The sequence below is a fragment of the Sus scrofa genome, chromosome 14 (assembly GCF_000003025.6).
Source record: "Sus scrofa isolate TJ Tabasco breed Duroc chromosome 14, Sscrofa11.1, whole genome shotgun sequence".
Taxonomy (NCBI): Eukaryota; Metazoa; Chordata; class Mammalia; order Artiodactyla; family Suidae; genus Sus; species Sus scrofa.
Genome location: NC_010456.5, coordinates 105,651,978 through 105,665,265, shown reverse-complemented (window position 1 = coordinate 105,665,265; position 13,288 = coordinate 105,651,978). Strand labels below are relative to the sequence as shown.

The following is a 13,288-nucleotide window of genomic DNA, read 5'->3' as shown; positions in this document are numbered from 1 at the left end:
AAGGGTGAAGCTTTAAACGAGAAGTTGAAATTCTCAGCGTTTCTGTCGTGGCTCAGTGGTTAATGAACCCAACTAGTATCCACGAGGATGCAGGTTTGATCCCTGGCCTTTCTCAGTGGGTTAAAGGTCTGGCATTGTCTTGAGCTGTGTTGTAGATCTCAGACTCAGCTCAGATCCTGAGTTGCCATGGCAGTGGCATAGGCTGGCAGCTACAGCTCCAATTGGACCCCTAGCCTGGGAACCTCCATATGTTGGGGTGTGGCCCTAAAAAGACAAAAAAGAAAGAAAGAGATTCTGATTTTCAGATTGGACTGAAAAATTGTTATGTAATACTTAAGATATCCAAAAGACATAAAGAAGTATAACATGACAAACACCCATGCACTGACCTCTCAGTTGAAAAAAATGAAGCAGTAACACCATGGTTGAGTAATACCATGGGAGCAGATTCCTCCACAATTCCTGATACTTTCCCAACACAGGCAGATATTGCTAAGCAGTTTGTAGAATTGTTTGTGCTTTTTTTAAAACTTTATACAAATGGTATAAAGTAAGTACGCCCACGTTTAGGTAGGTACTCTTAGGCAACCTGCTTTTTTGCCATAGCCGTACATTTCTGAGATTCATTCGTGATCGTGGGCGCAAAAGAATAAGACTGCCTGTTAACCACACAAGTGACTGGGAAAGACCCAGGGTACCCCGAGGTAGGATTCAGAGAGACAATTTGGCAGATGTGAAAGATAGTGAGGTCAAAAAGGAAAACTGTCTCCTGATTTCACCCCTTTAGGTCTAGCTTGTCCTATAACGGTTTTCTTAGAAGATGGTGAAAATCCTTTTGGGGAGTTCCTGTCATGGCTCACATGAGGTCACAGATACAATCCCTGGCCTTGCTCCGTGGGATAAGGATCTAGTGTTGTTGTGATCGGTGGTGTAGGTTGCAGATTTGGCTTGGATCCTGAGTTGCTGAGGCTGTGGTGTAGGCTAGTGGCTGCAGCTCCGATTCTATCCCTGGCCTGGGAACCCCTGTATGCTGTAGGTGCGGCCCTAAAATGAAAAAAAAAAATCCTTTTGGGAGCACAGATTGGAGGTTTAAATAAAAGAACTGAATACATGAGTGAGACATGGTTCTCATTATTTCATCATCCTTTTTCTGTGAGTAATGGAGTAGTCATGGTACATTGGAGGGCAAAAGCCAAACTTCAGCAAAAATCAATGATATTTTTGTTAGATTGAGAACTGACACTTTTTTTTTTTTTTTTGGCTTTTTAGGGCAGCACTTGCGGCATATAGATGTTCCCAGGCTAGGATCTAATCAAAGCTGTAGCCGCCACAGCAACACCAGATCCAAGCCGTGTCTGCGACATACACCACAGCTCATGGCAACACTGGATCCTTTAACCCACTGACTGAGGCCAGGGATCGAACCTACAACCTCATGGTTACCAGTTGGATTCTCTTCCGCTGAGCCACTATGGGAACTCCAAGAATTGACACTTATAAAAAACCTTTTATTTCTTTTCATGATCGTAAAGGTACCAGATGCTCTTTGCAGATAATCTGGAAAATATCAAAAACATAGAAAATCTACCCACAGTTCTTCCATCCACAGACAACATTAGGTATATTTCCTTCTAGTACTTCTGTTTGTGTCTTTCTGATCTAAATATTTTATAAATTTTGTTGTATAAACATCACTGAGGTTATAAGTATAGACAGCTTTGTTACCAGACAGTTTTACCTATTATATGTTATTTATTTTCCAATAATATTAAAATTTTTTTCATAAATATCATTTTTGATGGCTAAATAACATTCCTTTGTATGGTCACATCATGTTATTGCCTTCATTTTTCTATTGTTGTTCATTTGGGTTATTTTATTACTTTTGAATTGAAGTATTGTTGACATTTATATTGACATTAAAATTGAATAAACACTGTTACATGTACATCTTTATACTTCTTGTTTCCTTGTTTGAGAATTTAGTTTAAGGAAGCAAAATGTACAAAGTCAACTGAAAACCAAGGTCACTTAATAATAAGCTTGTACCTCCTTCCCATCTAATTGTTTAAAAAATAAAAAACAACACATCTTGATGTAGTTCGATTAACTATTTTCAAACCTGAAAGTACACACATGACTCTGCCTCCACAATCATTCGATTACAAGGACATCTAGCAACTTACCTCCTATCTACATAGTCCCATCCATTGAATTATTAAACACTTTACCCATTTATTTATAAAGATCAGTTCGGTTTTGAGCCAAATATAGAAGCATGAAACTAAGTGGCAGTGGGTCTGGAGTGCACAGGAATTTGGTGAGATTTAGCTGATTTCCTTATGTGGGGTCTGAAGAATCAAAGAAAAAGCCTGAAATATTATGAAGCAAGATCAATTTATAGATCTATTTATAGATTTATAGACCCCTCACTAGGAAGGTGAATCTCAGACAATGACAAAAAAGAGCAATAATAGGTTCTTTTTCTGGAGCCTGACTATGTGCCAGATCCATATGCTCAATACTTTACATTATCTGACTAAATCCCATATAAAAGTGTAGATGCTTTTTATTATTGTCCCCATTGACAGATGAAGAAACTGAGGCTCATTGAGGACAAGTAACTTGTCCAGACTACACAGCTATTCCCTGGGAAAGCCAGGATTTTATTCCCTGTTATTCTTTTTTTTTTTTTATAGATTTTTTTTTTTTTTTTTTTTTGTCTTTTTGCCATTTCTTGGGCTGCTCCCACGGCATATGGAGGTTCCCAGGCTAGGGGTCGAATTGGAGCTGTAGCTGCCGGCCTATGCCAGAGCCACAGCAATGCGGGATCTGAGCCGCGTCTGCAACCTACACCACAGCTCACGGCAATGCCAGATCGTTAACCCACTGAGAAGGGCAGGGATCGAACCCGCAACCTCATGGTTCCTAGTCAGATTCGTTAACCACTGAGCCACGACGGGAACTCCTTCCCTGTTATTCTAATTTGATGACTTCTGTTCTTCTTCCTCATACCACACTGCCACCCACAAGAGTGAGGAGCAGCTGGAGTTCCCTGGTGGCACAGTGGGTTAAGGATCCTGTGTTGTCACTGCTGTGGCTTGTGTCTCTGGCTCCAGAATTTCCATGTGCCATGGGCATGCTCCCCAGCCCCGCCACCACCCTGGGTCAAAACAATCAGTGAAGGGCAGTTACCTTATGCAAGGTAACTGAGGCTGAAAAGGAAAAAAGTGGAGGCTTTATTGACAGATCACCATTGACAGAATGGTGATCTTATAGTCTGATGGAGAAGGTGTAAGAGCAGGCCATCACAAAGGTTAAAGGGCACAAGCTCTGAAATCAAGGCTGCCTGCATTCACATTCCAGCGATGCCAGGTGACCTTGGGTGAATGACCTAACTTCTTATCGTAGTTAGAATATTCTTCTTTTGTATGGTGTGGGAATACTAATAGTATCTACCTCAAAAAATTGTTCTGAGAATTAAAAGATGTGATGCATGGAACATGCTTAGTCCAATGCTTGATACACAGTAAGTGTTCAATAACAATGGGAGCTAACATTATTAAATGTATATTATCAATGTCAGCCTCTGTTCTTGCTAAGGGCAGTCAGTGGTTGGGAGCTTATAGTGCTGGGGTAATTCTTAAGGGAGAGCTGGGAAGAAATAGAGAACAATAGGGCTTCCAGGACAGACAGGGAAAGAGTGGAGTCAGTGATGGGGCTGATGGAATTAGGCCATGAGCATGAGGTCAGAGCAGACACAGCTAGTGAGGATCTTGACTGCTGAATTCTGCAGCATCTTTGAGGGACAGGGATTGTGGCTAGCAGGAAATAATATATTTTCCCCAAATAATCACTACCAATTGCCTGGTTTGGACAAATGTAGTTACCTGGGCAACTGATCAGAGCCATGCAGCTGGTAAGAGGAAACCCCCAGGTGACCACATTTCCACTGCCCATACCTGAGGCCGGCCAAGAACTCCATGACGGCGTTGTAGTTGCCCATGTTCCAGCAGCATTTGGCCACATGCACCAAGTACGAGAAGACTTCCCGCTTCTCCTCCATGGAGCCTGCAGTGAGGATCAGCCACGTCACCCAGGAGCTCACCTGGAGAATGCAGAGAGGGGTATCCACTGAAACCATGGATACATATTTTGGGAGCTTGGTACATATTTTTTTTAATAAGAAAAATGTCTACTTTTAAAAAATCAATTTAGTATGAGGAAGGGAAGGCCCCAGCTAAGGGAATGAAGTGAAGCTCTAGCTTCATCACCGCTCTGTGGTGGGATTAACCTCTCTGGATTTGTCATTGTCATCTTATAAATGTGGCTGAAAGGTAATTCATAAAATTCCTTTTCATCTACAAAAAGTCCATGAGACCACAAGAAAAAGGCCTAAGGATAATATTGCTTTAAATATATTTGACAGATGGAGCAAGATTAAATGCAATCAATACACTTACCCATGAGAGACCCATGACCAATGAGAGACCATTGGTCAAACAGTAAAATGCCTAATAGTAAATGAAAAAAAAATGCAGAAAAAAATTTTGAGCTATCTTTCACAAATGCATTATCTAGTACGCTTCTCAAATGACTAAATAATAAGAAACTAATATAGCACTTATTATGTAACTGTCTCAAGCACTTCATATATGTTAACTCACTTATCTCTCATAACAATCCTGAGTCAGGAACTATAATTTTCCTCATGTTACAGATAGAGAGGAAAATGATGGATGGAGGGCCTAAGAGACTTGCACAAGGTCCCCAACCAATGGGTGGCAAAGCCTGAATTTGAACTGAGATGTGTGCCCCAGAGGTGACACTACTAACTACTCACTAAATGCCTGAAGTGTATACACAAACTCTAATTTTCTTCTACTCTAGGCTTAAACTTAGGTCTAATGTGACTTGTCTTTTATACTACACAGACTGGAGTATAATATTTAATAATCGTCTACTACTAAAGTCTCCCCTTTATGACATGTAGCCTCAAAAATTTTCTGCTTAATCTTATTTCGCTGCTCTCTAGACTTTGGTGCTGGACCACAGTGTTCATGTAAATTACTTTCTCCATCCTGGCTAATGTCTGGGCTGATAAACTCAGTTGCTAAAAGAACAAAGCTTTGGTCTTGACCTCACATAGCCCAGGAGTTGTACTTGAACCAAGAAACAGTGCTGACACCTGAGTGAGAGAGATGGTTTATGCGACCCAAGACAACGGCAATTAAAAAAAAAAAGAGTTCAAGGTTTAAGGCAACCATTTCCCTGACTCCCTCCCTCCAAATAAAATGAGAGGAATGAATGGCATTTAGTGCTGGCAGCAACCAGAGAGGGCAGTCCAACCCCATTCTTCCAGATCAAGAATCCAAGGCTCACGGGAGAAATGATTTGCCGAGGTCACAATTCTTGTTGATGTCAAAACTAGGACTCACAGGCTGGTGCTCTTTCATCTAATGAAGAATAGCTAGGGTTTTTTGTTGTGTTTTGTTTTTTGTTGTTTTAACTTGGCACTGGTAGGTCCTTCTAAGTACTTGAGAACTGCACATTTGAAGATAAAAATGGAATCAAAGGAGAAGGTACTGAGAAGAGTACCAAAAAGTGATTTAAAAAAATGAAAAAAGCAGAACAGAAGAGATTGATGCTGAACATTTCTTTTCTCTCGCGACACAGAAACAAACAGGGAAACAGTAACAGAATTTCAGTGCTAAAACAGGTTATTATACTCTGCTGTCAGCCAGAAGCACTGCAGTAATAAACTGTCTCTTCTCTTCTGAAATTGCCTGAAGCAAAATGTGATGGGACACCTGACACCTCTAAGTCCAGCCCCAGCCCAGTGGGCTGCAAGAAGGCATCTCTGGTCTTCACCTGCTCTGGACTTTTGCTGGGCTCTCGTGAAACATAAGAATAGATCTGGAATCAGACTCAGGGCGAGCCATGGTCCAGATCATCCCACAAGGAATTTTGAGCCTCTTGGGAAGAAGAAAACAATTTGTTCCATCTCTTGAGACTGCTTTGAGCACACAGGAACCCTCTGGGATGCTCAGAGCCAACCCCTTTTCTGTAGGTGTGAGCAATCCCTGGCTCACTGTCTCTATGCTTTGTCCCCTTACCCGGTGACCCAGTTAAAAGCCACTTTTGTGAAACTCTGGCTTTCTAGGACAAGAAATTATTTTGCCAGTAGTTACTGAGTGTGACTGATGCTTCCATCTAATCTTCTTTTAGTGTGATTAGCTTTTGATAAGCCCTATCCTGCTGTAAGAAACCGTCAGAAAACCCTTAGAATTCTAACATCATTGGCCCTTTGAGTTACATATTCAAACCTATCTCCTTACAAATAAAAATGAAATCCTAAAAAGTTAAAATGGTTCCTCAAAGACATCCAATGCATAGTTTTTGAGGCCTCTGGCTATATTCTTTCTATGGCTTTAGCTCCTTTCCTGTTGAAACTGATGGCAAATCAGGGTCTCTGCGAAGTCACTGTTCTCTCAGACTTCTGGTACCACACAGTGATTTATCAGGGCCCTGCCCTGAAAGGGTTAACTCGTCTCCCTTGGAGAGACCTGCTTCACAGAGCAGGACAACCACGTGCTTTGATGCTTTGTGCCTCAATCCTGACCACACAACCAGATTTATTTCCTATCAGTCAAATCACTTTCCATATACTTTCCCACAATGCTAGGAAAAAAATAGCGATACCATATTTCACATGGAAACCTAATTTAAACCAACTGTTCCATCTCCGCGTGTGAGTCCCCAGGGCTTGGTTATGAGATTATGTAAGCACTGTTATCATAAACACACACACACACACACACACTTGCTTACAGACTTCAGGGCAATGCTAATTGTGGCTTAATGTACTCATAGTACCATAGGCGTGAAGCAACGAGAGTGTCACCACTAATTAAAAAAAAAGTCATCATAAATGAAAAAAAAATGACACAAGAAGGAAACAAAGATTTGGTGATGATTATAAAATATAGCCCAAAGCATAAATATGGTCATATTTACTAAGAGGACAATGCGATGTGCTGCCAATCCAGAAAGAATTTCAGGACACTGAAATCACACAGAAAAATACAAAAAACACATATGTGTAAAGTACTATGACTCAAGCATAGGGAGCAGCAGTAGAGTAGAAGGGTATTAAATGTGGCATGTTATCTTGCCTATGTCAGTCATCAGCACAGCATAAAGAGGGGATCTGGCCCCCAGCCCAGTTCTTGAAGAGTTCTTCCCAGAGGCTCTGTGCTCACCCTGGTGACCCTGCCCCTCCAACATGCCCACAACTCCACAAATGGTTTATTTTCCCTCTCTGGCCTTTCTCTGTACTCTTAGACCAGCCAATGTGAACAGCTTGCTCTCTCTTCTCATGTCAAATACCTTACTTGCATCACACAAGCTCGGTCTGGGAGGAACGCTCTCGCTCCATTCAAAATGACCTTTCCCTGGTCCACCATGTCTTGTCCCTGTCCTGGGTAAAGCCAAATCCTTACCTTGGCCCTTGAGGTCTCCCATTTCTCCAACTTCACCTTGGCCCTCCTCTTTCTCCTGCTTTTAGGGGGGTGAACCTGGCTTTTCCCATCTTAGGGATCTTGTCCTGATTGTTCATTCTATGGAAGGCGTCCCCCATCACCCCACCTTTGGTTTAGCTAATGCCAACTCATCCTTTAGGCAGGACCCTGCTTAGAACTGCAGTCAGGATCCCTGACCGGGCCCCACGCTTTAGAAGGCTCAGGTTGGCCTACACCCCACTTCTTTCCACAGAGTGAGAAGCCTGTGGGGTTGAGGGAACACGTCTGCCTACTGGCTGGGCAGCCACCTCCAGATCATTCACCCCTGTAGAGCCAGGACTCCCACCCCACTGTCCAAACAGTCCACTCCCAGGCTGGCCAGGGCCTATTATCTGGATCAGTCCTCTCAAGGGTAGATCATAACCGTAGGTCTGAAGGCTGGACAAGTCTGGGGTGAGGGTGGTGTGTGGATGGAGTTTACACTTGAGGCCTGAGGTGTCGACATGACACAGGTTCATGAACCAGGCCAAAGGCTGGGCTTCCTTTGTATTTTGTCATGACTCCCCTAAAGTCAGGGACAGGGCTGCCTTCAGGAATCTGTCTTGAGGAGGCCTACCCTGTTTTCCCACCTGGGCTGGGACCACATGCTGTGCATAATATGATGCCCCCATGTTTCCTCGGCCCCAGACTCCCTACTGTGTTCCCCAAAGCGGACACTGGGGCTGCCATGCTCACCAGCAGCAGAGCCCGTTGTAAGTACTTGAATAGAGTCTGTAAATGAGCAGATGTGACCTCCCCTAAGAAGGCCTTTCTGATGGCTCACCTATAGCACCTCACATGCAACTTTCTCCTGCTTCTCTTTCACTGAATGTTGGACCTTGAGTCTAACGTCACGTCTGCACTTGGATTCTCACAGCTGTGTGGTTTTGCATCTGGCTTATTTTTGTTATATTTGTGTGCCTGACTCTTTCACATGGGTTTGTTCTGTCTTCTCCATGGACCTTACGTCCTCGAGGGCAGAGACCATCTTTCCCACATCTCCAGTGTGGGGGTGCTCAGTGCCCCTGACTGACAGGCAGGCCACTCAGAGTCCCAGGGGGCCATGGGCAGAGAGGATTCTCAGTCTTCAAATGGTCAGAGATTATATTTGGGAAAAGGCCTGAACACTTCCTACTGCTGTTCCCAGGTCCAGAAAAAGGAGACAAATGATTTCCTGCCAAAATTTTTTTTTAATATGCTGAGCAGAAGTTTTCTTTGAAAGATGATACTTTGTAATGGGTATCTGATCACCCTCACTGCAAAATCCAGGCTCAAATGATGAAATCTAAAGAAGACAATGAAACTCTGTCTAGACAAAGCTCCTCTCAGGTGGGCTGTGTGCAGTGCACATCTCTACCTGCCCTCCATGGAGCTTTACAAGAACAGCCCTTGAACTAGAGCATGTGGCATGCACACTCAGGCAACACGCTGACACACACCCACACACACCCTGCCTAGGCAGCACTCCTCACAATGTGAAGCACTGGGTTTAGGCTCTCCCAAGTGTTGGTAAGATGTTTACGCAAATGAAGATTCCAAGGACTTACCCTGAACCAGAAATCAGACCCTCTAGGAGTGGAGCCCAGGAATCGGCATTTTTAGATAACTCCCTAGTGTTCTTCTACACCCTTGAGTTGAGAGCTATCTCAGGGATTCAGCGTCCCTTTTTGCACACCTGAGCCTCGAGTCAGGAAAGCATCACTTTTGTACACCTGTCCAGTACTTTAAGTCACTGCTTCTATAGCTGTCCCTGAGACTGGGCCTGTGATCTGCTCAGAACTCAGAAAGATGGGGCACTGGAGACACACAGCATGGTCGGGGGAGCACAGGCACTGGAGTTAAGTGGACCTGCCCTCAACTCCCAGCTCCATTGTTTCCTTGTACAGGTCCCTGGGGCAAGCCAGCTACCTTCTCGGAACCTCAATCCCCTTTTCAGTAAAAAGGGAATAATCATATTCACCCCATAAAATTACTGTCAGGTAGAACCTGGAGACAGTATCTAAAGATCCCAACGTGATGCTGAGTGCGTAGTGAAGGGCTTGATAGATGTTTACTCCTACGCCCACCTGCTGCTATGGCAACTACTATTAATATTACTACCTGAGTTTATTTTCGTGCATGGTGTGAGGGTGTGTTCTAGTTTCACTGATTTGCATGCAGCTGTCCAGGTTTTCTAGTAATACTTGCTGAAAAGACTGTCTGTTTCCCATTTTATGTTCTTGCCTCCTTTGTCAAAGATTAATTGACCATAGGTGTCTGGGTTTATTTCTGGGTTCTCTATTCTGTTCCACTGGTCTGTATGTCTGTTTTGGTACCAATACCACACTGTCTTGATGACTGCAGCTTTGTAATATTGCCTCAAGTCTGGGAGAGTTATGCTTCCTGCTTGGTTTTTGTTTCTCAGACTTGCTTTGGCTATTCTGAGTCGTTTGTGGTTCCATATAAATTTTTGGATTGTTTGTTCTAGTTCTGTGAAAATTGTCACGGGTAATTTGGTAGGGATTGCAGTGAATCTGTAGATTGCTTTGGGCAGTATGAACCTTTCCACAGAAAAGAAAATTATGGATTTGGAGAGTAGATTTGTGGTTGCCAAGGGGGAGGGGGAGAGAATGGGATGGATTAGGAGCTTGGGGTTAATAGATGCAGATTATTGCCTTTGGAATGGATTAGCAATGAGATCCTGCTGTATAGCACTGGGAACTATGTCTAGTCACTTATGATAGAGCATGATAATGTGAGAAAAAAATGTATACATGTATGCATAACTGGGTCATCATGCTGTGCAGTAGAAAAAAAATAATATATTGGGGGAAAAATAAAGAACAGTAAAAATTGAAAAAAAATTTAAAAAATTCTTTAAAAAAATATTGCTATTTGAGTTGTAAGAGAAGCTGAATTCAAGGAAGCAGAACACAGAAATCCAGAAAAGAAGAGTCCCTAAGTCCCACTTCCTAACTATAAGGAAGGAAGTAGCCCAAAGCTGGACCAGGAGGCTTGAGAATGGTTTGTGCCCCCGCCACAAGCCTGTCCTAAAAGGGTAGCTCACATTATCTCTTCTCTGAAAGCTTCCATAACTCATCATTAGGAATAAAACATCTATTTTTTTCTATTTAAATTGCCTAATTCCATATATGTAAGCAAATATTAATATACGCAAGTATAGGTGTATTGACAGTACCTTGTCCTAAACCAATCTTCCCCAGATATCACCTCCTTAAAGCAGAGGCCAAGAACATATTCATGCTGGGGTCTCAGTCCTGAGGATGCAGCAGCCAACAAGTGACACCTGCCCAGGCATCCTCCTTGACATGAAGTGAGTGCAGAAGAGTCTCAGACTCCCAGGCCTGCTTGGCATGGTTCCACCATGACTTTGTTTAGGAGAAACCCCAGTGGGAAAAAAGAAAGCCTCTGAAGGCGGCATCTGGAGAAGCCCCAAGCACATCTTGGATTATATCCCATCTACTTTGCCTTAAACTGCATCACAATTCTATGCAGAACAAACGCTAAACCTTTTTTTTTGGCCTTCAAGCCTGGTACCATCTGATCTAAACTTACATCTTCACATTCATGTTCACTGTTGCCCACTATACAACTGTCATTCCAATCTAGCTACATTTTGTATCATTTCCTATTCTCTGGGTATTTCTACCTCTATGCTATTGTTCAGTCTGTTTCCTCTCCTTGTGACTATATAGGGGATTTTGTGTTTGTTTTTTTGTTTTCCCTTGCCTGTCCAATATCTCCGAGTTGAATCACCTTTTTCTCTTGTAAATCTATATAGATTACATAAAGCTGCCCCTCTCCCGCCTTCAGTCCTGGCCTGATTTGTTCGAAGACAGGTATATGACCCAAACCAGGCCAGTCAGAGCTCTCTTTGAGTTTTCTGCTGAAACCATCAGGGAAAGAAACATAATCTTTTTGTTGGAATCATAAACTTCAAAGATATGAGGCTGGAGCTACTGATGGCTATTTTTGCCACAATTTCAGTAGACCCTGCTTGAGAATGAAGCCAACACAGAAGAAGGATGGACTCCTAAGGACACTGGTCAGATTCTTAGATCCAGCCATACTTGAAGCTCTGCGAAGATTCCATACAATAAATGAAAAAATTCCACTATTTTGTTTGAGCAGGTTCAAGCTGAGTTACTGTTAACTTGCAACTGAAAAAAAAAATCATTGACGCTCTTCATCAGGTGGCCCTCTTTCTTCACCTATTGAGTATTTACTACGTACGGTGCCATGTGGGATACTAATAAACAAGAAAACTATGATACATGCCCTTGGGGAGCCAGGAGCCTCATGGGAAAAAATACCATAAGCAAGTAATTATATAATAGTGTGGTTGATACTCCAATTGGGCAGATACAAGGCCAACTTTATCCATTTACAGGCTACCATCTTTAGAAGTCTGTTTTCTTTTCCCCTCATTCTTTGGTTCTAGCTGCCCTCCCAAAGCACTTTATTTATATCTCTATAGCAGTGCTTATTCTTTCTACAGTTACTGCATGCCTGTGAATTTGCCAGGAACTATGCTAGGTATGTGGGCTAGAAGGGTTGGAGCAAATATAAGGAAAGTAAGTTAGCATGCTCTGCCATGCAATGAAGTCAACTGTATACACATTCACCTTCTCTAACAGGTCGGCACCTTGAGAATAGTGACCATATCACTCTGGCCATTTTTCCATTGTTTGCAGAACGTTTTCCTCATAGTTTGCAAAAGATAACTGTTTATTCTCAAATTCTTCACCTAAAAATTCCCTAAGTACTCATAAATTACATATAAATTCAGTAGAATTATTTACTTTATTTTAAAAACACTTTCCTTTTATTTTGGTTCCATTTAACCAACACCTGGAATCACAAGTTACATGTGAATATTCCCAGGATGTGAACTCTAGACACTCTGACAAGCCCTCAATTCCACATGACATACTTAATTTAAATGGCCTTTTTATATAGTTATAAAGAATAAGGGAACGCTACCCAATATTGTGTGATCGTCTATATGGGACAAGAGTCTGAAAAAGAATGGATTGTGTATCTGTATAACTAAATCACTTCATTGCACAGAAGAAATTATCACAACATTGTAAATCAACTACATTCAAGTGAACTTTAAAAAGTGAAAAAAAAAGTTTTGCAAATGTTTTGCTATTCCACTCTCTGTGACACTACATTACTTAAAAAAATTGAGGTATAATTGACATGTAACATTATACTACTTTCAGGTGGACAACATAATGATTTGCTATTTGTGTATATTATATATTATGTTAACTGCACCATAATAAGTGCAGTTACTATCTATCACTATACTTAGTTACAAACTTTTTTTCTTGTAATAAGGACTTTTAAGATCTACTCTCTTAGCAACTTTTAAACATGCGATACAGTATTACTAACTAGTCGCCATGCTATATATTACATTCTCATGACTATTTTATAACTGTAAGTTTATACATTTTAATCCCCTTCACTCATTTCTCCCACCCACTCCCCAACTCTTGCCCTCTAGCAACTGCCAATCTGTTCTCTATATCTATCTATATCTATATCTATGAGCTTAGTATTTTGTTTTGTTTTGATTTAAATTCCACATATGGGAGTTCCCGTTGTGGCACAGTGGAAACAAACCCACATCTATGAGGATGTGGGTTTGATCCCTGGCCTCGCTCAGTGGGTTGGGGATCTGGTGTTGTTGTGAGCTGTGGTGTAGGTTGCAGATGCGG

General features: G+C 42.1%; 1 protein-coding gene across 6 annotated transcripts in view; it reads right to left on the bottom strand.

Moving 5' to 3' along the window:
* PLCE1 (phospholipase C epsilon 1) overlaps positions 1-13,288 on the bottom strand; it is a 342,109-nt gene that overhangs the window by 99,471 nt on the left and 229,350 nt on the right. For all 6 annotated transcript variants that reach the window (XM_021074005.1, XM_021074008.1, XM_021074007.1 and 3 more), the window contains one exon: positions 3,963-4,108. In XM_021074005.1, coding sequence (XP_020929664.1) covers positions 3,963-4,108 — 146 coding nt within the window. The remainder of the gene's footprint in view (positions 1-3,962; positions 4,109-13,288) is intronic.